This window comes from Triticum urartu, chromosome 7A (assembly GCF_056163025.1).
Source record: "Triticum urartu cultivar PI428250 chromosome 7A, HENAU_Tu73, whole genome shotgun sequence".
NCBI lineage: Eukaryota > Viridiplantae > Streptophyta > Magnoliopsida > Poales > Poaceae > Triticum > Triticum urartu.
Window position 1 is genome coordinate 385,390,945 of NC_141879.1, and position 23,690 is coordinate 385,414,634.

Below are 23,690 nucleotides of genomic sequence, written 5' to 3' on the forward strand. Positions count from 1 at the left end.
AAATACTATTTCGGACATGCCGCGGGCGCGTGCAAGTGTGGTTGGGCTCAGAACGGACAACGGAGAGAACTCGGAGAACCCGGACGAATGCAAGTTTTAAAACATGATGATGCAATGCACATGATGACATGACAAGATGCAACATGCAAGCGAATGACAAGGCAACAACAGCGAATAACTGGCGGACACCTGGCACAACGGTCTCGGGGCGTCACAACACTCCACCACTACGAGAGGATCTCGTCCCGAGATCTAGAATGGCACCGGAGGGAAAAAACGGAGGAGGAAGATAAGCGGTAAAACTAAGTTGCTCCTTTCACAAATGAGTGAAACCAACGAACCTTGAAAAGGTTAAGCCATTGAAAGAAGAATGCAACGAAGAAGAACAAAGTTGAAAGCACTCCGGTAGGGAAAAGGAACAAGGAAGAACAAATTCGGGAAGCACTTCGAATGCAAATGGAAGGAATTAACAGGAACTTGACAAGATGATAGGATGCTTGATGAGATCAACAACATACTGCCTCCGGAACTATTGAATGAATGGAACAAGGGGTAAGAAAGATCTCGGACAGCACTCCATTTTAAAAGAGATGAAAAACTTGATAAAATGAAAGAGCTTGAGCAAAGGGACACAACACTCCGGTTGAAAGGATAAGCACGAGTCAAACATGATCTTGACAAGACCAGAAGATGGGTTGAAGAGAGCAACATCACTAGACCTCTGGGAGAAAGAATAGAATAAAGATAATTGAGACAAAAGAATGTAGAAGAAAATGCCAACTTCTGCTAGAAAAGAGCTTGAAAAGGTATCCTTAGGAGAAGGGTCGAACGGAGTTGTTGGGAAACCAACAACGAAAGGATAAGCTTGATATGGTCTTATGGAATACATCTCAAATAATGAGGTGACAACCTGCCACTCACGGAAAAAGATTGTATTGATAAGAATAAGGAGACGAGAAACTTATTCACCGGAAGGATAAAAGAAGAACTTGGATCATTTATAACCACCATAAATAGCAAAATCCTTAGGGAAAGCTTTAGGTGAAATATAACCCAAGATAACTCCAACGAAGAGGTTGATGGATTTAAAATTTCTCGTTCTTAACAACATGTGAATCATGAAACATGAACTCAAATTATCAAGAATGACATAATACCACCTCCAATGATACGGAAGAAAGAATTGCACTCCAGATAGCAAGATGAAGAATGCTTGAGTTCCTCTGAAAAGAATCTCAAAGAACACTTCGAGAAGGAATTAAATCTTTGATGAACCGACATGTAGAGCCTCCATGAAGAACTCCAGTAAACAAAGGAATGAAAAGAAAGAGAAATTGAAAACACAAGGTGAAGCCTTGCAAAGATTTAGATGGATCTCCGTGATAATATAATTGAAATAGCTTGGAGCTCCGAAAAAGAAAGATGAACAAAAGAAATCAAGAATTTTTATGAACCTCCGGAATAAGGAATTAAATCACTTGGATGAAACCAAAAATAAGAATTAGATTATGCGTATCCTTCACCAATTTAAATTGATGACAAGCAGCGGATTTGGCATACTACTTTTTCTCGTGGAAAGGATTAAGATAGATATAGCGCAAACTTGAGAAGGTCTTCAACGAACCACCGGTAGGGTTGAAACAACGAATGAATTGATATGATAAACGAAGGAAGAGAAATCTTGAATGAACCACCGTAAGAATTAAAATGAACGAAGAAAATATAAAGGAACACCAGGAAGAATTTAGCAAATGAACAAAGATGCTTGAGAGAATTTATAAACATGAGAACGAAGAGATCACGAGCTGATAAAAGAATACTTGAATGATGCACCGGTATGATTTGGAGAACGAGAGTTGAAAGCTTGAATGAATAATATTTGAAAAGATGGCCTTCGGAGGAAATAAATGGAAAACAACTCATGAAATGCTCCGGGTGGGTGAAAAGAATTCTGACAATCATAACAATTATGAGAGGATGGCAACAAGCTAGAATCACGAGTCTTGAAGAGAATGGAGCAAGATTAAAGAGAAACTCTTCTTCAGTCTTCCAAAATCTGAGAATGACGATGAGAAACACCACCATGAATTATTGAGGCACTCCGGGAGAATCCCAAAAAAACTAAGAGGTTGAACCAACAATGAAAAGAAATTGAAAGATCTTGGAGAAAGGCATTTGACTGATGATAACTCATTCTTACGTCAAACTTTGACAAGAATTTGAGAGTAACGCCGGGAAAATAAGAAGAGTCAGGTAAGATCCTGGGAAAAGACTTGTGGGTTAGGGCTCACTCAAAAGATACACCGTAGAACGATTGCTCGAAAAGAGAGATAGCGTTGGTTGAATTAAATGGCTTGAATGAGATAACAACCCCGAAATAGGTTGAACGGATCTTGAATGACAAGACGAGCCTTTTGAGATATCTTGAGCACTCCGGAACAGTAGAATAGCAAGCGGGGAATATTAAGAGGTGCACCGGCATAAGAACACATTTGAAACAAGGAAAAGGATGTGATCAACAAAGCTTGACTTGAATCCACTGGAGAAGAAAGGGAACGAACAATGATGAACTTGAGGCTCCGTTAGAATCTTCATGAGAATCACCGGATAAGAAAATTGATTGAAAAGAAAGAAGAGGCTCCACATGAATAAGATGGATAGTTGATTAAGAAATCTTAGTCCTTATAGAAAAACAAGGGTGGGAGGGTGGGAAAAACAAAGACAACTAGGGAATGGATGGAACAAACAACATTGAGAGCTTAGATTGAATCTTGCGGATGTAGAAAATGGACGGACCCGCTTGAAGAGAAGCACACCGGTTGAAAAGGATTGACATGACAGTCTCGATCATCATGAAGGTTTAGTATTCCCATAGGAATATGAGAACAACATTAGAGAAGGTATGGAATCAACATTTGACTTCGAAGCAACTCGAATACCACAACTCAAAACAAAACAAAGGATTGGCTTGCAGAATAAGCCAGAACAAACATATGATAGAGATTTCGTCCGAAGTTTTCGTGGTGGGGCCTACACGGGCTCGATCGTACAGCACCATCATGTACAAGGCAGTGCACATGACATACGAAGCATCCCCGAGTTGGCATAGCCAAGGACTCTTTAAGACACAACGAGACCACTGTAAAACCAACCGTGAATAGGCGGACCACTAGACGTCGAACCCCAATTTCATATCATATATCCGTCGGAAAGAAATCCTAAGAGCTACTTGAATTCCCACCTATGAAACTTCCGAACCTTTCCGGTTATGCAATCGGGTGTTGGGGATACAGGGGAAGCATAATATCTCACCCAAAACTAGCAAATCCTACATCCAGCTGTATCCATCCTTCAACACATAACCAAGAAACCTTCGGAAATCGTCTACCTCGACCTTCGAAAAGCATCCGTTATACGAGTTATGGCAATACTCCCGAACTCCCGCCCCTGTACTGGGTGGCGTCGAGGTTATCTCACCAATAACTGCATAAAAGAGATTTTCGATGTCGGCGAAACTAAACTCAGGTATTCCAGAACTGCAACGATAAAATTGTGACGACAACACCTCGGAGCTCAACTCCCCGGGACACTGCCACAACCCCTAAATGTCAGGAGGCACCAAGAACAATGTTCTCGTCACAAAACCATCAGAATGATTCCAAGATACCCGCGTGATCCTAAAAAAAATTAGTGAAATTTGAGAAGAGAAGAGTCAAAACTCTACGTCAGGATGCCTTACCAGAGCGATGAAGGGACTGGTAGTAAAAAGAATTCCTAAACTCTCTGATATATAATTCCTAAATGACTCAAAACATTTTTTCTAGACTCAACAACGGCTGCTAATTTCGATCAAGTAGTGGGGGCTCCTAAGGTCGGGGAAGGCTCTGATTACCAACTTGTAACGCCCTCGATGCGGCTATATTTCCCACGTGTCGAAGCACGACTTAGAGGCATAACCGCATTGAAAGCAATGTCGCAAGTGAGGTAATCTTCACACAACCCATGTAATACATAAGGGAAAAAGATACATAGTTGGCTTACAATCGCCACTTCACACAATACATGAATAAAGCATTACATCATCCAAATACAATCAAGGTCCGACTACGGAACCAAAATAAAAGAAGAACCCCAAATGCGACAAGGTCCCTGATCGACCCCAACTGGGCTCCACTACTGATCAACTAGAACGAAACAACACAAAGGACAAGATCTTCATCGAGCTCCTCCTTGAGCTTAGATGTGTCAACTGCACGGACTCATCGGCACCTGCAAACTGGTTTTCGAAGTATCTGTGAGTCACGGGGACTCAGCAATCTCGCACCCTCGCGATCAAGACTATTTAAGCTTATGGGTAAGGTAAAGGTATGAGGTGGAGCTGCAGCAAGGGACTAGCATATATGGTGGCTAACATGTACGCAAAAGAGAGCGAGAAGAGAAGGCAAAGCACAATCGTGAAACTATGATCAAGAAGTGATCCTAGAACAACCTACGTCAAACATAACTCCAACACCATGTTCACTTCCCGGACTCCGCCGGAAAGAAACATCACGGTTACACACGCGGTTGATGTATTTTAATTAAGGCTAACTTCAGGTTTTCTACAACCGGACGTTAACAAATTCCCATCTGCCCATAACCGCGGGCACGGCTTTTGAAAGTTCAAATCCCTGTAGGGGTGTCCCAACTTAGCCCATGACAAGCTCTCACGGTCAACGAAGGATATTCCTTCTAGCGGGAAGACCCGATCAGACTCGGAATCCCGGTTACAAGACATTTCGACAATGGTAAAACAAGTCCAGCAACACCGCCCGAATGTGCCGACAAATCCCGATAGGAGCTGCACATATCTCTTTCTCAGGGCACACTCAGATTGTCTTAGGTACGGGTAGGCCAGCCCAGAGTTGCCCCTGGTGGCCACCGGCAGCTGACAGTTTGGACCAACACTCAGAGGAGCACTGGCCCGGGGGGGTTAAAATAATGATGACCCTTGAGTCTGCAGAACCCAAGGGAAAGAAAAGGCTAGGTGGCAAATGGTAAAACCAAGGTTGGGCATTGCTGGAGGAGTTTTATTCAAGGCGAACTGTCAAGGGGTTCCCATTATTACCCAACCGCGTAAGGAACGCACAATCCGGGAACATAACACCGATATGACGGAAACTAGGGCGGCAAGAGTGGAACAGCACACCAGGCATAAGGCCGAGCCTTCCACCCTTTACTAAGTATATAGATGCATTAATTAAATAAGATATATTGTGATATCCCAACAAGTAAACATGTTCCAACAAGGAACAACATCTCCATGTTCCAACAAGGAACAAACTTCAATCTTCACCTGCAACTAACAACGCTATAAGAGGGGCTGAGCAAAGCGGTAACATAGCCAAACAACGGTTTGCTAGGATAAGGTGGGTTAGAGGCTCGGTTCAACAATATGGGAGGCATGATAAGCAAGGGGTAGGTATCGCAGCATAGGCATAGCAAAAGAGCGAGCATCTAGCAAGCAAAGATAGAAGTGATTTCAAGGGTATGGTCATCTTGCCTGAAATCCCGCAAGGAAGAAGAACGAGTCCATGAAGAAGACAAACGGGCGTAGACGAACGGGTCCTCACAAACGCGTCGTTATCGAATGCAACCCGAAGAAGCAGACACCGGAAAGAAGCACACAACATAGTGAACAACCATCACATGATCATGGCATGATGCACAATCAAGTATGATGCATGTCCGGTTTAATGAAGCATGGCAAGGTAAAATGCACAAACAACACTACAACTTAAGTGGAGCTCAATATGCATCGGGGTGCATATTGCCAAAACACCACATAATGTATTTAGTTCGATCTTGTTTATGTACCCAACAATATTAAATGTTGATTAACATGGCAAGAGGGTGAAGCAAAGTAAAACTACCTATCTAGGCAAGTTTAAATGAGGCCGGAAGCAACGAACAACAATTCCAGTAAATCCCCATATGCATATATTGGTTTGATACTGTTCTGCCCTAAACACAATTTTAGGGTTGTTAAACATGCAAATAAAGGTCACCATGTTAAACTAGGCAAAATTCTACCCCATTTACATATAAAGTTCATTAAATTCGGAGTTACGGTTATTTAGTTATGAATTAAAGCATTTTAACATGGCATAGGAGCAAATTTAAACAAACATCATTTTAGACATTTTAAACATGGATGAAAGTGGCATATAATTAACCTACACATAATTCTAAGCATTATTCATATATAATTCATTTTAATCCGATGCACCAATTGGGAGTTATTATATGCATGTTGCCTAGGGACTTTTCTGTAAACAGTAAAACCTGAGATATAAAACAAATCGGCCAGGACTGGAAAAAAAACGTTCATGGGCTGGAACCGGTCGGCCCAACAGTGGAAGGGGGGGAAAATGAGGCGCTGGGGATGGCCTCACCATGGGCCAAGCCCAGATCGGGGGGAGAGGCCCAGGCAGGCCGGCTCTGGAGGGGAATCAGGCTGGCCTTGGTGCTGGATGCGGTCAACGCGAGCGGCTGAAGCGGTTCGTCTCTGCTCGAACGGAACAGAGGAACGGCGCGGCGAGGAACTCCGGGAAGGCTTGGTGGCTTGCGAGGCGGAGAAGGCGAGGGGGAGGCCGGATCTGGTGGGTCGGCGCTGAGGTCGGCCGGTCTTGAAGGAGAACGAGGCGCGGGAGGCAGCTCGAAGCAGAGGGACGCGGCTCCAGACGCGGGACGGCGGAGGGACTAGGAGGGACGCACGCCGGCGAGACAAGCGAAGGCAGCGGCGATGCAAGAGAGCGACGTCGGTGAACTTGGTGCGCGAGGGAGGCAGGGGTTGCAGGCGCGGTTGAGGAAGGGGTGCTGGGAGGCAGCGGACCCGGCGAACTCGGTGGCGGCGCGACGAACTGAGGAGGCGACGGCCTCGTCTCCAGCGGGCGGTGAGGACGACGCGGAGGCGGCCCGAGATCGCAGGTGACCAGGGCGGCGTGGCTCACCTGCATGAACGGACGCCCATGGCTGCTCTCCTGTCCAGGATGAGAGAGAGAGATGAGAAGGAAGGGAAGGTAGGGGAGGCGAGGTGATGAGCGGGAGGAGCGCGATGCCTCGGGTGCCTGGCTGCCGATGGAGACAAACAGGACGACGTGGCTCAGCTGCTGGTGGAGCTCAACGGCGGAAGGAGCTCTGGTGGTGCTGCGGCTTGCGGCGGGCAGCGCCTTGCTGGGGATTTGGGCGCTCGCGAGACGGCGTGGTGATCTGGTAGGAGCTCGAGGTGGGGAGGTCGAGAGGGATTTTTAGATCACGGGCACGGCGTGGTTGGTTGGGCACGGAGAGCAAGGGGAAAAATGGCGATGCCTGGTAGGTGGATCGGGAGGGGAGCTGGTTGTTGGCTGGATCAGGAAGGATCCCGATGTAGATGGTGGGAAAAGTGGCAGCGGCGGCTGGGAGGATGGGACATCTCTCCTCAAATTTAGGGTTGGAATATATATATACATTAAGTGGATTAGGTTAGGGGCTACCTCATCCCTACGATCGTAATCGGATGGTCGCGAATAAAATAGTTAGGGAGCCCAATTAACAAAACGGAGATGTTTTGTAGATGTTTGGGGATGATCCAGATCCAACGGTAACGACTGTCTGGGTCGGGTCCGGGACAGTTTTTCGGACGCGCGTGCGAGGGGGTTTGATGCACTGAGCAGAGAGGGTTTCGGACCGTGCGGTCGCATCGGACAACTCCGGAAGCGAAGAGGGGAAGGAGGATGGACTAGGTGGACTGTGGCGAGACTGTGAGGGGGAGAAGAGAGAGAGGGCCCGGCATCTGTTTCCGGAGACCGAAAACGTTCGATGTTAGACCGACTATATTGTCGCTATAGTTAACGGTTGGGCTATCAAACGGACTCTGAACGCGATGAAATTTGACTGGCGGTCTTCCTACACTAAAATAAGACCGCACGCCAACTTTCAACCCATTCCAAGAACATTTTCCAGCCACTTATAAAATACTATTTCGGACATGCCGCGGGCGCGTGCAAGTGTGGTTGGGCTCAGAACGGACAACGGAGAGAACTCGGAGAACCCGGACGAATGCAATTTTTAAAACATGATGATGCAATGCACATGATGACATGACAAGATGCAACATGCAAGCGAGTGACAAGGCAACAACAGCGAATAACTGGCGGACACCTGGCACAACGGTCTCGGGGCGTCACAACTCTGGTGTGGAACGTGCTCTGTTCGACCTACGAGGTCTAATAGTAACTTGATCTGAAGTTTCATGATCATTATCATTTGCTTCCTCTCTAGTTGGTGTAGGCACCTGGGGAACGGTTTTCTCTGATGTGCTACTTTCCAAATTGAGAGAAGGTACAATTACCTCATCAAGTTTTACTTTCCTCCCACTCACTTCTTTCGAGAGAAACTCCTTCTCTAGAAAGGTTCCATTCTCGGCAACAAAGATCTTGCCTTCGAATCTGTGGTATAAGGTGTACCCAATTGTTTCCTTAGGGTATCCTATGAACACGCACTTCTCCGATTTGGGTTAGAGCTTATCACGCTGAAGCCTTTTGACATAAGTGTCGCAACCCCAAATTTTAAGAGACGACAACTTAGGTTTCTTGCCAAACCAATAATTCATACGGTGTCGTCTCAATGGATTTAGATAGTGCCCTATTTAACATGAATGAAGCTGTCTCTAATGCATAACCCCGAAATGATAGCGGTAAATTTGTAAGAGACATCATAGAACGCACCATATCCAATAAAGTACGGGTTCGGACACACCATTACGTTGTGGTGTTCCAGGTGGTGTGAGTTGTGAAACAATTCCACATTGTTTTAAATGAAGGCCAAACTCGTAACTCAAATATTTGCCTCCGCGATTAGATCGAAGAAACTTTATTTTCTTGTTACAATGATTCTCTACTTCACTTTGAAATTCTTTGAACTTTTCAAATGTTTCAGACTTGTGTTTCATTAAGTAGATATACCCATACCTACTCAAATCATCTATGAAGGTCAGAAAATAACGATACCTATCACGTGTTTCAACACTCATCGGACCGCATACATCGGTATGTATTATTTCCAATAAGTCATTAGCTCACTCCATTGTTCCGAAGAACAGAGTTTTAGTCATCTTGCCCATGAAGCGCAAGTATCAAATGATTCATAATCAAGTGATTCCAAAAGTCCATCTACATGGAGTTTCTTCATGCGCTTTACACCAATATGACCTAAACGGCAGTGCCACAAGTATGTTGCACTATCATTATCAACTTTGCATATTTTGGCATCAATATTATGAATATGTGTATCACTACGATCGAGATTCAACAAACCATTCATCTTGGGTGTATGACCACAAAAGGTTTTATTCATGTAAACAGACCAACAATTATTCTCTAACACATCAATAACATGTATATCAAATATACCTTTGTTCACTTTGCCATCCTTCTTATCCGCCAAGTATTTGGGGCAGTTCCGTTTCTAGTGACCATTCCCTTTGCAGTAGAAGCACTCAGTTTCAGGCTTAGGTCCAGCTTTGGGCTTCTTCACGAGAGTGGCAACTTGCTTGGCATTCTTCTTGAAGTTACCTTTCTTTCACTTGCCCCTTTTCTTGAAATCCCTTCAAAGATAAAGGGAAGACCTTCTTTTTGACTTCATCCTTGGGTAAACCTGCAAGCTTAAATAATCCACATAGATTAGATGCATATCAGGATGTAGTCCTGCATAAGGATTAGCTAGCAGTTTCTCTATCATACCCAAAGGAATTTCATAATAAATATTTTCAGTAGGTGTAGTAGGTTGAGGAGAAACTCTTTGTTCTTCCGGTCGGTGTGAAGATACCCCGAACAAGCCCCTCCAAGGATGATTTTCCATAGTGACAAGTAACAGTAAATTTCAGCACGTAATATAAATATTTCCTTACCAAATTCCACTCACCAAAGGCGCTTCACTCCTCGGCAACGGTGCCAAAAAAGAGTCTTGATGACCCAAAATTATAGGGGATAAATCATAGTCCTTTCGATAAGTAAGAATGTCGAACCCAACGATGAGCAGAAGGAAATGACAATCGGTTTTCACTAAGGTATTTTCTGCAGGCACTGAAATTATCGGTAACAGATAATTTGGTAGTAGGATAATTCGTAATGGGTAACAAGTAACAAGTGTAGCAAGGGTGCAGCAAGGTGGCCCAATCCTTTTTATAGCAAGGGATAATCCTAGACGAACTCTTATATAAAGCAAAGCGCTCCCGAGGAGAGATGGAAATTATTGTCAAGCTAGTTTTCATCATGCTCATATGATTCGCGTTTGTAACTTTGATAATTTGATATGTGGATGGACTAGTGCTTGGGTGTTGTCCTTACTTGGACAAGACTCCCACTTATGATTAACCCCTCTCGCAAGCATCCGCAACTACGAAACAAGAATTAAGATAAATCTAACCATGGCATGAAACATGTGGATCCAAATCAGCCCCTTATGAAGCAACGCATAAACTAGGGTTTAAGCTTCTGTCACTCTAGCAACCCATCATCTACTTACTACTTCCTAATGCCTTCCCCTAGGCCCAAATCATGGTGAAGTGTCATGTAGTCGACATTCACATAACACCACTAGAGGAAAGACAACGTACATCTCATCGAAATACCGAATGAATACAAAATTCACATGATTACTTATAACAAGACTTCTCCCATGTCCTCAGGAACAAACGTAACTACTCAGAAAGCATGCTCATGTTCAAGATTAGAAGGGTATCGAATATTATTAAGGATATGAACATATGATTTTCCACCAAATAAACTAACTAGCATCAACTACAGGGAGTAATCAACACTACTAGCAACCCACAAGTACCAATCTGAGGTTTTGGGACAAAGATTGAATACAAGAGATGAACTAGGGTTTGAGAGGAGATGGTGTTGGTGAAGATGTTGATGAAGATTGACCCTCCATCAATGAGAGGATCGTTGGTGATGACAATGGCTTCAATTTACCCCTCCCGGAGGGAAGTTTCCCCAGCAGAATAGCTCCGCCGGAGCCCTAGAGTGTTTCTGCCTAGGTTCTACCTCGAGACGGCACAACTTCGTCCCGAAAGCTTCCTTGTGATTTTTTTCTAAGTCAAAACCCTTCATATAGCTGAAGATGGACACAGGGGGCCTGCTAGAGGGCCCACAAGCTCAGGGGGCACGCCCCCGGGCTTGTGGCCACCTGGTGGGTCCCCCTCTGTTCTTTCTTCGCCCATTATTTTTATATATTCCAAAATAATTCTCCGTAAAGTTTTAGGACATTTGGAGTTGTGCAAAATAGGTCTCTCTAATTTGCTCCTTTGCAGTCCAAAATTCCAGCTGCTGGCATTCTCCCTCTTCATGTAAATCTTGTAAAATAAGAGAGAAAAGGCATAAGTATTATACCATAATGTGAAATAACATTCCATAATGCAGTAAATATCAACATAAAAAGATGATGCAAAATGGATGTATCAGAGGGCTACTAGCTATACATCTCGACAAAGAATAAATTGCACCAATCGAAAAAGAACATAGAAACAGCCCAAGGCCGAGGTGATGCACCACCTCGGGAGTAGTCTGAGATAAAGCTTGGACGTGAGTAGCTAGTTCCACAGAGGACTTTTCCGGCATTAACATCGATTGAGCTCCTTCAACCTTTTTCAAGGCTGAGGTGATATATGACTCCTCGGATGCAGGTCGGCGTTGGAGCTCGGCTGCAAAAAGACACCTCAGATGCAAGCCGGTGTTGGAGCTCGGTTGCAAGGGGACACTGCCGCACAGGAAAACCTTCGAACCCGAGGTGCGGCGTAACAATAACAAGTCAGCTGTAAAGGCCGAGAACTTAAAGGGGCTCCTCGGATGCCCGACATGTAAATTCTTTGGATATACCTCAGCGATCCTCGAGATCGAAGATGAGAAAATTTATTGAACCAGCTTTCAAGTCCGACTCCAAAGACGAAGAACAGTTAGGAAGAACTAAGGAGCGTCCCCAACTTGAAGACCAGTTCAGGGGGCTATTGTTGGTGTCCTAGACTAGGGGGTACTCACCACGTAGTCTCCTGATCAAGTGGGTCGGGCCGAGGACCCCCATGACGGTTCACTAATGGGCCACTTCGAGTAGCCCATGACGCATACAAGAAAGATTCTACAAGACTTGACAGACAAAACAAGGACTCTTCAAAACCCTAGGTCTCCGGTGCATTATATAAACCGAGGTTAGGCTAGTTAATAGATCATTTCATATTCATTACAACAATCTCATGGTAGATACATGTACTATGTACTATACCCCATATCAATACAATCACCATCATGACATAGGGTATTATCTCTTCGAGAGAGCCCGATCCTGGTTAAAATCCTATGTCCATGTTACCATCGTGATGTAGGGTGGAACCCTAGATGGCCGATCTTTCACGAAAGGAGCGGATCCCAATGAGGAACACGAAGAACACGAGGGGAAACACGAGAGAACCACTCAAACCAACGAGATTAGGTGATAAGTCCATTTTGCATCATGCTTTTATATCGATATTTATTGCATTATGGGATGTTATTACACATTATGTCACAATACTTATGCCTATTCTCTCTTATTTTACAAGGTTTACATGAAGAGGGAGAATGCCGGTAGCTGGAATTCTGGACTGGAAAAGGAGCAAATATTAGAGACCTATTCTGCACATCTCCAAAAATCCTGAAACTTCATGGGAGCACGTTTCAGAATAAAAAAAATATTGGGCGAAGGAAGTACCAGAGGGGGGCCACCCACCATCCACGAGGGTGGGGGCGTGCCCCCCTGCCTCGTGGGCCCCCTGACAGCCCTCTGGTGCCCATCTTCTGCTATATGAGGTCTTTCGTCTAGGAAAAATCACAAGAAAGCTCACGGGACGAAACTCCGCCGCCACGAGGCGGAACCTTGGCGGAACCAATCTAGGGTTCCGGCGGAGCTGTTCTGCCGGGGAAACTTCCCTCCGGGAGGGGGAAATCATCACCATAGATCCTCTCATCAGGAGGGGGTCAATCTCCATCAACATCTTCACCAGCACCATCTCATCTCAAACCCTAGTTCATCTCTTGTATCCAATCTTTGTCTCAAAACCTCATATTGGTACTTGTCGGTTGCTAGTAGTGTTGATTACTCCTTGTAGTTGATGCTAGTTGGTTTATTCGGTGGAAGATCATATGTTTAGATCCTTTATGCATATTAATACCCCTCTGATTATGAACATGAATATGCTTTGTGAGTAGTTAAGTTTGTTCCTGAGGACATGGGAGAAGTCTTGCTATAATTAGTCATGTGAATTTGGTATTCATTCGATATTTTGATGAGATGTATGTTGTCTTTCCTCTAGTGGTGTCATGTGAACGTCGACTACATGACACTTCACCATTGTTTGGGCCTAGGGGAAGGCATTGGGAAGTAATAAGTAGATGATGGGTTGCTAGACTGACACAAGCTTAAACCCTAGTTTATGAGTTGCTTCGTAAGGGGCTGATTTGGATCCATATGTTTCATGCTATGGTTAGGTTTACCTTAATACTTCTTTTGTAGTTGCATATGCTTGTAATAGGGGTTAATCATAAGTGGGATGCTTGTCCAAGGAAGGGCAGTACCCAAGCACCGGTCCACCCACATATCAAATTATCAAAGTACCGAACGCGAATCATATGAACATGATGAAAACTAGCTCGACGATAATTCCCCTGTGTCCTTGGGAGCGGTTTCCTTTATATAAGAGTTTGTCCAGGCTTGTCCTTTGCTACAAAAAGGATTGGTCCATCTTGCTGCACCTTATTTACTTTTATTACTTGCTACCCGTTACAAATTACCTTATCATAAAACTACCTGTTACCGATAATTTCAGTGCTTGCGGAGAATACCTTACTGAAAACCGCTTATCATTTCCTTCTTCTCCTCGTTGGGTTCTACACTCTTAATTATTGAAAGTACTACAATAGATCCCCTATACTTGTGGGTCATCATTAGGTCACACATATGCTAGATCCTCGAAACACAAAAGGAGATACAAGATCCACGATCAACAAAGGACGATACAAAGGTAACCGGTTCTTCTCCGTGAGGAGGTCTTGAGGGGTCTTCCCATGAAGGGGTCTTGAATCCAAGGTGGATCTTCTCCGAAGAGGTAACGGTCCCTCGCAATGGAGTAGCTCCGGATGGATGAGCGAAGCTCTAGGGGTCCTACGAAGCTCTATCTCCCATATGAGCTAACACAACGCTAACCATGACTAGGAGGAGGTGGGGGAGTATACATAGTGATAGTATAAGTTGGGGATGAATTGAAGGGGTACATGGGCCGGTGGCCCGTTACACTGTGCGCAGAGGTGGCCGGATGTCCGGGCGTCGGGCCAGATGTCCGGGGCTTCGGGATGGGTCGGATGTCCGGGCTGGGAGGTCGGATGTCCGGGCTGGCCTGTGTTGCTTCCAGATGCATCCGGTGATGGAGGGTCCGGATTTCCGGGCGAAGGGGCCGGATGTCCGGGGCTTAGGGAGGAGCCGGATGTCCGGGGCATGGTGTCGGATGTCCGGGTTGTCGGGGTCGCTTCCGGAGCTCTCTGGATAGGAGGGGTATGTATAGGAGGGGTTGGGCCAGTTGTCCGGGCTGGACTGGATGTCCGGGCTGGGGCCGAATGTCTGGCCGCTGTAGCAACTGGCTCTTCTTCCTTCTCCTTCCTTCGCTTCCGCGGACGCTTGGCCTTGGTCCTTGGGATCTCCATGGTCTCCTCGGGTGTACCTAAGTATGCACAAGGTTCGCGCTTGAAGTAGCATCCATGTCTTACATGCGGAAAGGGAAGATTCGGAAAGGAGCGAGTTCGCCTTAGGTCCAATGGTGTATGCTCGAGTGCCCATGGGGATGATCGTAGGATGCTCCGCATCATCTCCCCTCCCTTGGGAAAGATCCGACCTCGGATCGAAAACCTCATCACCATGGAAACGGTTGTCATGGACGGACTTGTAGTTGGACGAAGAGGAAGACATGGCACAATCCAAGTACTCCAAGGTGTCGCCGGAGTGGTATACATGCAAAAGGATAAAACACAAACGACACTCGAAAATACAATGGTTAGTGCACACAAAGTGTCCATCATGTAAGAATGAGTCCGTGTAGCAAGATTGTTCGTGACAAAGCGCATGAAGCTTATCAAGATGATATAGAATGATATGCAAAGCGTTCGTGGGAGCAAAAACATTCATTATGCACACAAATGTGTTGTGAATATGATCAATGCAACCACGGTGCAAAATGATGTCATAGTGAGACGGTTTATCAATAGCATGAATATGGTAATGGATGCTCAATATGAATAAGTTATCATGCAATTGATGGTAGGCAATATGATCATGATGTATGAATATGCCATCAAGAAAGATCACAACAAATTTGCTAAGAAAGTGCATAGGCTCGTATATCATGGATGACATGGAAATAGATGCAACAAGGCAATCATAATGTGGGTCAATCCATGCATAAGACGCAAATTTGTTATGGGTGGTGTTGTACCATAGCTCGATGTCATGGCACTCCTCAACTTGAAGGTCCATAGGGTCCAACTCCAATGTCGGTCCTCCATCCGATATATGTATCATGTAGACAAGAAGAAGGAAACAACAATGAAAGAGTGACCCATCCAATATGCGTATTTGAGGATGGCTCAAAGGGAAGTAGTTCACCTTTATGAGAATGTTGAAAATGTTGGTGTCGCGCATCATGTACGCCTTCAGATGACCAAGTTGTCTCGTGATGGTACCACCTTTTGAATACTTCAAAGCGAAAGAACATGACAAACACTCGGAAAAACAAATGAGGTTAGCGGAAGTGCAAAACCTATCATTCGTGTGGTAAGATACCCAACAAGTGTATGCATCATGCTCATCATAAGAAAGGACAAGGGAGAATTTCATAGTATGGAGGCATATGATGCGAGAACAACCAAATACAACAGGCTCAATCAAACAAGCATGCATCACAAGTAATATGTCCAAGTCTCCACAATCAATAAGCATAGATGCAACAATTGGAGGCAAGCGACAATGAACAAGATATATCATGTGAGAGGCATGAACATATATGTCATCAACCCAAGAAAGCTAGTAAGAGTGGAACATGGGTGATGCGACAAAGCAAGCAATCATATTGATCAAGTGGTGCAAGCTAGTAGTGCGAAGATGCCACGTGCTAGAGGTAATCGTGTCATGTGTGCAAATAGTAGGCATGCATAATTCACATGACATAGCACAAGCGTGAAAGCAAGATATGAGGAGGGTATCATCAATGTATTGGCGAGAGGCCATATGTAAATATCAATGGGACATCATGACTCTCCCAACACAAGAATCAAGAATAGCATGGGCACAAAGAAATCATTGCAATAGCTACTAGGGTCTCCACCAAGCATGCAAATACACATAGGACTAGCATAATGGTGAATCATGGGTAGATGCAAGCAAGGGTCACAATTGCATGGCAAAATCATGTAAAGAGGCATAACATGCAAAGTGAACACGATATAATGGGCATACGGTGATAATTGGTATATAGCCCATAGCCATGTGAGTAGAAGAGATGTGCGTAGTCCTTGTGTGAAGGGAATGGTGGTAAGGGTAGTCCACGGGGTCCCAAGTCATCATTGCTCTCAAGAGCTCGTTTCGTCAACTCATGGGATTGTGAGGTTGACGATTGTTCATAAGTACCTACACAAAACAAAGGCAAAAGGAAAATTGTGTGTGTGTGGTATATGTACACATCATCCATTATGATGCGCATGTGATTGTGTTGGTTAGCACCAAATATCCAATGCTCAAATAAATGAGATGCATGATATAGAAACATGGCATCCATCATGAGAGGTTTGTTGTTATGTATGGAATAATGGAGACTCAAATTGTATAATGCATCATGAGAAATATGTAGAGCATTGTTATTCGTGGAATGCATATGGTGCACGCAATTACGGGAATCATCCAAAGTATGGAATGCATCAAAATCTCCTAATATGTATGAGGAAACTATGGGGGTCTCCTCATGAGCATTAATGGAAACATCACATGGATAATATTGACAACATCCAAAACAAAGCATATTTGGAACAATGTGATCATGGCATGGTATAGTGGATGAATTGCGCAAATCATGTAAAGGAAGCTTGGCAATATCATCGCATGAAAAACAAAAGCCAGTGACCATCATCTCGTCATTTATGCCATAAGTGCAAATGGGTTTTATTTTAATGGGGCATGCATAGTTATGTTGAGATTGAAATGATGCAATATGGGAGATCTCACTCATAGCATATGACAAGTTCAATGGATTGTCAAACATGACGTGACCAATAGAATTTTCACATGATATCCTATGGAGTATAGCATCACAACTAGGCAACTCAACATGCTCATCATCATATTCATCATAAATGGGTAAGTCATGACATGAGGAATTCGCACTAGCATGAAGCATGGGTGGATCAACATCATGCAAGCAATCATTTGTAAGATAGTCCACTAGTGGGACAAGATAAGTACCATCACCTATGTTACCTTTAGAGCTTCGCTCATGTGTTGTAGGTGAGGTTGCAACATGATGGTACTATGTGGGGGTACCTCTTCTTCCACCATGGTCATCGGTTCTCCCATTGGAGGTATGGACTCGTCGAGGATTGGCGCTTCGTCTTGTTGGAGATCTAGCACCAAAAAAGAAAACACACTCGGAGTAGAGGTTAAGTCGTTAGAACTCATAGTGGCCTCACATGCCATGTCAACTACCTCACTCACTAAGTGTTGTGGCTCACTCACTCCCGGTATGATGCTCGCACTCATATGGTTGGTGGAGTCACTCAAATGGCTCTCAACCTCACATAGGATGTGTGGCATGCTCTCATGTGTCGGGCTAGTGGTGGTCACACTCATCCTATCATAGGAAATGCACTCAATGTCATATATGGTGGAGTCACTCATCTCACTCATGGGGTGGTGGCTCTCCTCACATGGCAATTGGGGCATCTCGTCACATGTGGGTGTCGGAGAGATGTTGGTGCAAGTGTCTCTATGCTCAACTCCTATCGCCGCCTTGGTTGAAGGGATAGTCCCATGCTCAACCTTCTCATCCATAATGCCTCCAAAGATGAATGCCGTAGGATGTGGCAAAACATCACTCTCCTCCGAGACCAAAGAGAGGGTCTCATGTGCGATCTCGTAGCTTGACTCGGAGTATGAGTCCAATATGGGCGCCGTCTTCATGTTGTTGAAGAGGTTCGTGCTCGTCGCCGTTGTCGAAGGGGATGGCCCTAGCTCGACCTTCTTATCGTCGTCTTGTTGTAGGAGGCCCATATGATGTGGCACCTTGTGGCTCATCTGCATGACCGAAGGGAAATTCCCATGCTCGGTCATTTTCCTTGAGGGGCTTCCAAAGATGGAAGTGTCGCCCTCGCTTGTAGGTGGTCGCCTTGTTGTTGAAGATGTCGATGTAGGCAAACTCATGAGAAGTAGGCGAAGATGTCGTACGTCCAAAGGCGAAGATGCCTTGACAACACTTGGCGAAGATGCCGAAGTGGTGGTGGTAGTAGCCGTAGTGTGCTCTTGGTGGTGCTTGTCTCGCAGTCTTCTCTTGAGCTCATGAAGTTTGGTCGTATCTTGATGTAGAGCTTGTTGGGACTTGTAGGTTTGCGCGTGTCGAGCATCTTCATGTTGATGGTGTCGTTGTCGTGCTTGAGCTCATAGTAGATGTCGTTCGTCTTCGTCGTGCACAAGATGCTTGGAGGTGACTTGCCCTTCATGACGATGTGGGTCACGAATGTGATGGTGGTCGCCATGTAGATGTGGACGTGGACGACTTCGCTTGCATTGCGTGGGCGCTCCGAAGATGATCGACTCGCTCGCCATCGCCTTGAGGATGATAAAGGGGAAGAACAGTTGATCAACAAGGTCTGAATCTCCTCCATCCTTGCATCTTCCTCCTCCTTTTGTGCGGAAAGCTTATTGTCGAGGTAGTCTCTTGTATGTAGCTCGGAGTGTTGCATGTCGATGGCGAGGTTGTCAATGCGCTCTCGCAATCTTTATTGTGTGCCTTGCATTTGTCGTTGTAGATCGAAGATTGATGATTTGGTGATGTAGTTGTTCGCGCCGTCATTGTTGTTGAAGACCGGAGATGAAATGCCTTGCCTATCCATCACAAGACTCGAGAAAATATGAGTGGGAGAAAGATAAGAACTATACCAAATGTACCTTGACCGATGTTGAAGAAGGATCAATGATCACTCAATGACGTAACAAGGAAATAGCACAATTGGTATCAATCTCGTCAATTTCTCACACCTACACAAATAAGGCTTATGGTGGAGCTCGGTGAGGATAGTGGCACAAAAATTTGATGCAAAATGTTAGCAAGAGTCAATAATGTTGAAAGATATTCACAAATTCACAAGTGAAACAAGTAGACCAATAGCAATGAATGGCACATGGAAACGCACACACAGATAGATAAATGGAGTCGTGCAACCAAGGAATGAGCACAAAATGTGGAATCCACGAAAAACGCTCGTGTTGCACAACTCAAGAGAGACACTAGCACGATTTATCAATAGGCGGATACGACACTTGTGCACAACCTATAAGATTTAAAATGGATAAATTTTCTATCCCAAGTATGCTATGTATGTATGGTTCCCGGTGTTTCTCTCAAGATGATCCAAGATGATCGGATATGACAATCTTATGTGCAATGTGGTATGATGCTATGGCTATTGCTTACAAGCTCTTTGCTCTTTATCTTTTGCTTAAAAGCTTTATTCTTTTTTTTGGATATGGCCACAATGTGAAATGCACAAACCAAGCTAGCAATTGTGTATATGCGGGAACAAACTTGTGACACAATGGATGATATGATACCAAGATGATATGGTATGTATGCAATGGAAGGTGTAGATCACTAATGTGCACAAGTAACGTTGCCAGCAATACTCAAATGGCTAGTCTCGATAGGCAAGTGACGCAAAATGGGCTAGGGGTTATCAATGCAATGGCAAGAATATACAATGATGTCGTCGAGGTTACCGTCCTTATGTACGATGACGACCTCGTGGCGATGATGAGTGGTGGTGTTATCGATGTAGATACCAAGATGATGGAGACTCATCCCTAAGTAGCCGAAACACCTTAGGAAACGGAAAAACCACGAACTCAAAATCTCAAATGTCAAATGGTGGTAGCGGGAATGTGGTGGTGGTTACGGAAGCTCAATGGGATTGCGGAAATGCAATGATGGGTTTTGAGACGCAATGCGGAAGTGGAGGGTAAGGTGGTGGACTATACACGGTGTCGGAGTTGGAAACACGGTCCCTAAGTAGCCTAAACACCTTAGGAGACACAACTCTCAACACAAACAAAATTGGGTTAAGTTGGGGTGGAGGAAGTGTATGGTGGGCAAGCTTATGCGGAAGTTATGGTGGTGGTTGATGAAGAAGCAACCGTCCCTAAGTAGCCTAAACACCTTAGGAGACTCAAATCACAACTCAAACAACCACTAATATAATGGGGAACAAAAATGGGTTAGGTTGTGGAAGGCTGTGGTGGTTTTGCGGAGGATGTGGTGGAAGCCCTAGACAAAGATGCCAAAGTTCCAAAAAATTGATGGAGTCAAATGGTGTTGGAAGTATTTTTGTGGGAAGGGGGGTGTCAATAGCTTCAAAACAAGCTAAAGAACGTCAAAAACGGACTCCACATGAATTAGTTATGGTCAAAACGGTGAAACACGGGAGGCTGAATTCCCAGGGGCCGGACATCCGGGGTCGGGGGCCGGATATCCGGGGGCTGATGTCCAGAACCATGCGGATTTTGTGCTCCAGGAGCCGGATGTCTGGCTTGGGGCACGAATGTCCGGCCCGAAGATTCCAGATCGGGATTGGGACTTCGAAACTCGATTTGGGGCGAAAATCGATGATTTGGGGGGCAAAATTGGAGAGATTTCGTGGATGATAAGTCAGGAAACTTGGGAGAAAGCTAGATCTACTCAAGACACAATGAATCATTAGGTCACACATATGCTAGATCCTCGAAACACAAAAGGAGATACAAGATCCACGATCAACAAAGGACGATACAAAGGTAACCGGTTCTTCTCCGTGAGGAGGTCTTGAGGGGTCTTCCCATGAAGGGGTCTTGAATCCAAAGTGGATCTTCTCCGAAGAGGTAACGGTCCCTCGCAATGGAGTAGATCCGGATGGATGAGCGAAGCTCTAGGGGTCCTACGAAGCTCTATCTCCCATATGAGCTAACACAACGCCAACCCTGACTAGGAGGAGGTGGGGGAGTATATATAGTCGTAGTACAAGTTGGGGATGAAGTGAACGGGTACATGGGCCAGTGGCCCGTTACATTGCGCGCAGGGGTGGCCGGATGTCCGGGCGTCGGGCCGGATGTCCGGGGCTTCGGGACGGGCCGGATGTCCGGGCTGGCCTGGGTTGCTTCCAGATGCATTCGGTGATGGAGGGGCCGGATGTCCGGGACTTAGGGAGGAGCCGGATGTCCGGGGCATGGTGTCGGATGTTGGGGTTGTCGGGGTCACTTCCGGAGCTCTTTGGATAGGAGGGGTCCAGATTTCCGGGGGTTGGGCCGGTTGTCCGGGCTGGGGCCGGATGTCCAGCCACTGTAGCAGCTGGCTCTTCTTCCTTCTCTTCCTTCGCTTCCGCCAACGCTTGGCCTTGGTCCTTGGGCTCTCCATGGTCTCCTCAGGTGTACCTGAGTATGCACAAGGCCCGCGCTTGAAGTAGCATCCATGTCTTACATGCAGAAAGGGAAGATTCGGAAAGGAGCGAGTTCACCTTAGGTCCAATGGCGTATGCTCGAGTGCACATGGGGATGATCGTAGGATGCTCTGCATCAATCGCTAAGACACCTAACTTAGAACCCCTACCTCAAGATATGTCGGATTTAGCACTGACGGGACCACCGGGTGAACACTTTCAGCACTTGGTAGAATTTGATTCTCTCCTCAAAACTTGTAGGAAGGTGTAGAGGGTGTAATAAAGATTTTGTGTACGTGATGTTTTTAGGATACGGTACAGACACATGCGCTCATATATATACGCACGTACATTCACCTCTATAAACACACACGAACATCCTACCCCTATGAGCACCTCCGAAAGACTGAGCCGACATATTATCTAGAGATTGACGAAGTCTCCATAGACGTCTCATAGTCGACGAGAACATCACACTCGCGCATTGCCTAAAATACGAAAAAAGAAATCCAGAATAATGCAAGCACACTGGTGGGCTGGAAATACCAATGTTCTCCTAACAATCCAACCACAGGTTGGATCACTTTTGTGCACGTGATTTGATTCCACACGTACCTTCCACCGCAGACCCCCTGCAAACATTACGGATTTACTATGACCAAAGAAATAAAACATCAGAAATGCGGTTTTCGATCTTTTTCTTCCAAATGGGTATCTAATCGTTGTCTGTGCAGTTCAAGCACACGATTAATCTGTAAATTGCATTGTCATAACACCAAAACACTTACGAAGGTAAATGTCCTTTCAAAAGGGTCGTGGGAGAGCACCGCGGTAGGAAAATACCTCCTGCATGTTTGAACTGACTTGAAACGAACCAACCAGAAATAAAACCCAGAACATGCGGGACCAAAAGTACAATGCCGCAAACCCGCTTCGGCCTTGTTCGTTTAATCCCACCCCCGCCAGGATGGGAGGGGTTTTGGCCCGAACCCCGTGGTTTATACCCTCGCCGGGGCTGAATCCCGCGTAGCTTACATGTGTGTTCGGTTCAACCCAACCGGGTTTATATCCCATCCAATCCCACCCCAAACCGCAGGGATTTCACCGGGCTTTGACCCACGTCGCCCGCCGCGTGGAAGAAAACCTCGTCTCGTCTTCTCGGAAGAGAGGAGAGGGCGAGAGCGGCGGCGCCAACGCCGACAGGGAAGGACTGGGCGACGGCTAGGGGGCAGAGGGACGATCTCTCATTTCCACTGAAGGTCGACTGCTGCATCATCCTTCTAACCCCCCAGCCTCCCCCCCCCCCCCCCCCCCCCCAAAGTTAGCAGTAGATCTCCCAGTGCGAGCTCGGCGGCTACTTCGGTGTCCCTCCCCAAGGTTTCACGCCGGCAGGATCTTCTCCCCTTTTGATTTATAGGGATTCACATCACCTTTTCCGCTGGTGATTGAGGGGATTAACGGAACAGCAATGAAGGAAAGGGTTGAGAGGAAATTCTGTGGATTAATCACGGCAAGGTTTGGGTGACAGGGTGGGGTCACCCAATCCCTAGGTGGAACAAATCCACTAGAGGATTAAATCTTTTGCAACCCAACAAAGCCTTCAGGGGACGTCAGCTCTATAAGATTCCCGATTAATAACCGATATATAAGCCCATACAACTCCAACAGCACGTGTCACCGCCGTGGTCGTTATTGAACAAATGTCACACTTATCGCAGCTTAAGTTCACAGGCAAAAGCAAACTAGCATAACCCTGTAGTATAGGATTTATGCCTCGCAACTTAGTAAACCAGAATCTTCTGAACATCAAACCTCTACCTGTGATTTCCTGAAATAAGATGCTTGAAGCCTGTTACAGCAATGGAAGAGTTTTCATCACTGCCAGAATATACTACTACCTCTGTTTTAAATACATAAGAC

The 23,690-nt window shown here is 45.5% G+C and overlaps 1 protein-coding gene across 1 annotated transcript in view; it reads left to right on the forward strand.

Annotated features, from left to right (window-relative positions):
• LOC147959682 (uncharacterized) overlaps positions 1–22,995 on the forward strand; it is a 90,362-nt gene extending 67,367 nt beyond the window's left edge. The window contains exon 3 of the mRNA XM_087532817.1: positions 22,867–22,995. Coding sequence (XP_087388943.1) covers positions 22,867–22,995 — 129 coding nt within the window. The remainder of the gene's footprint in view (positions 1–22,866) is intronic.
• Positions 22,996–23,690: the final 695 nt, after the last annotated feature.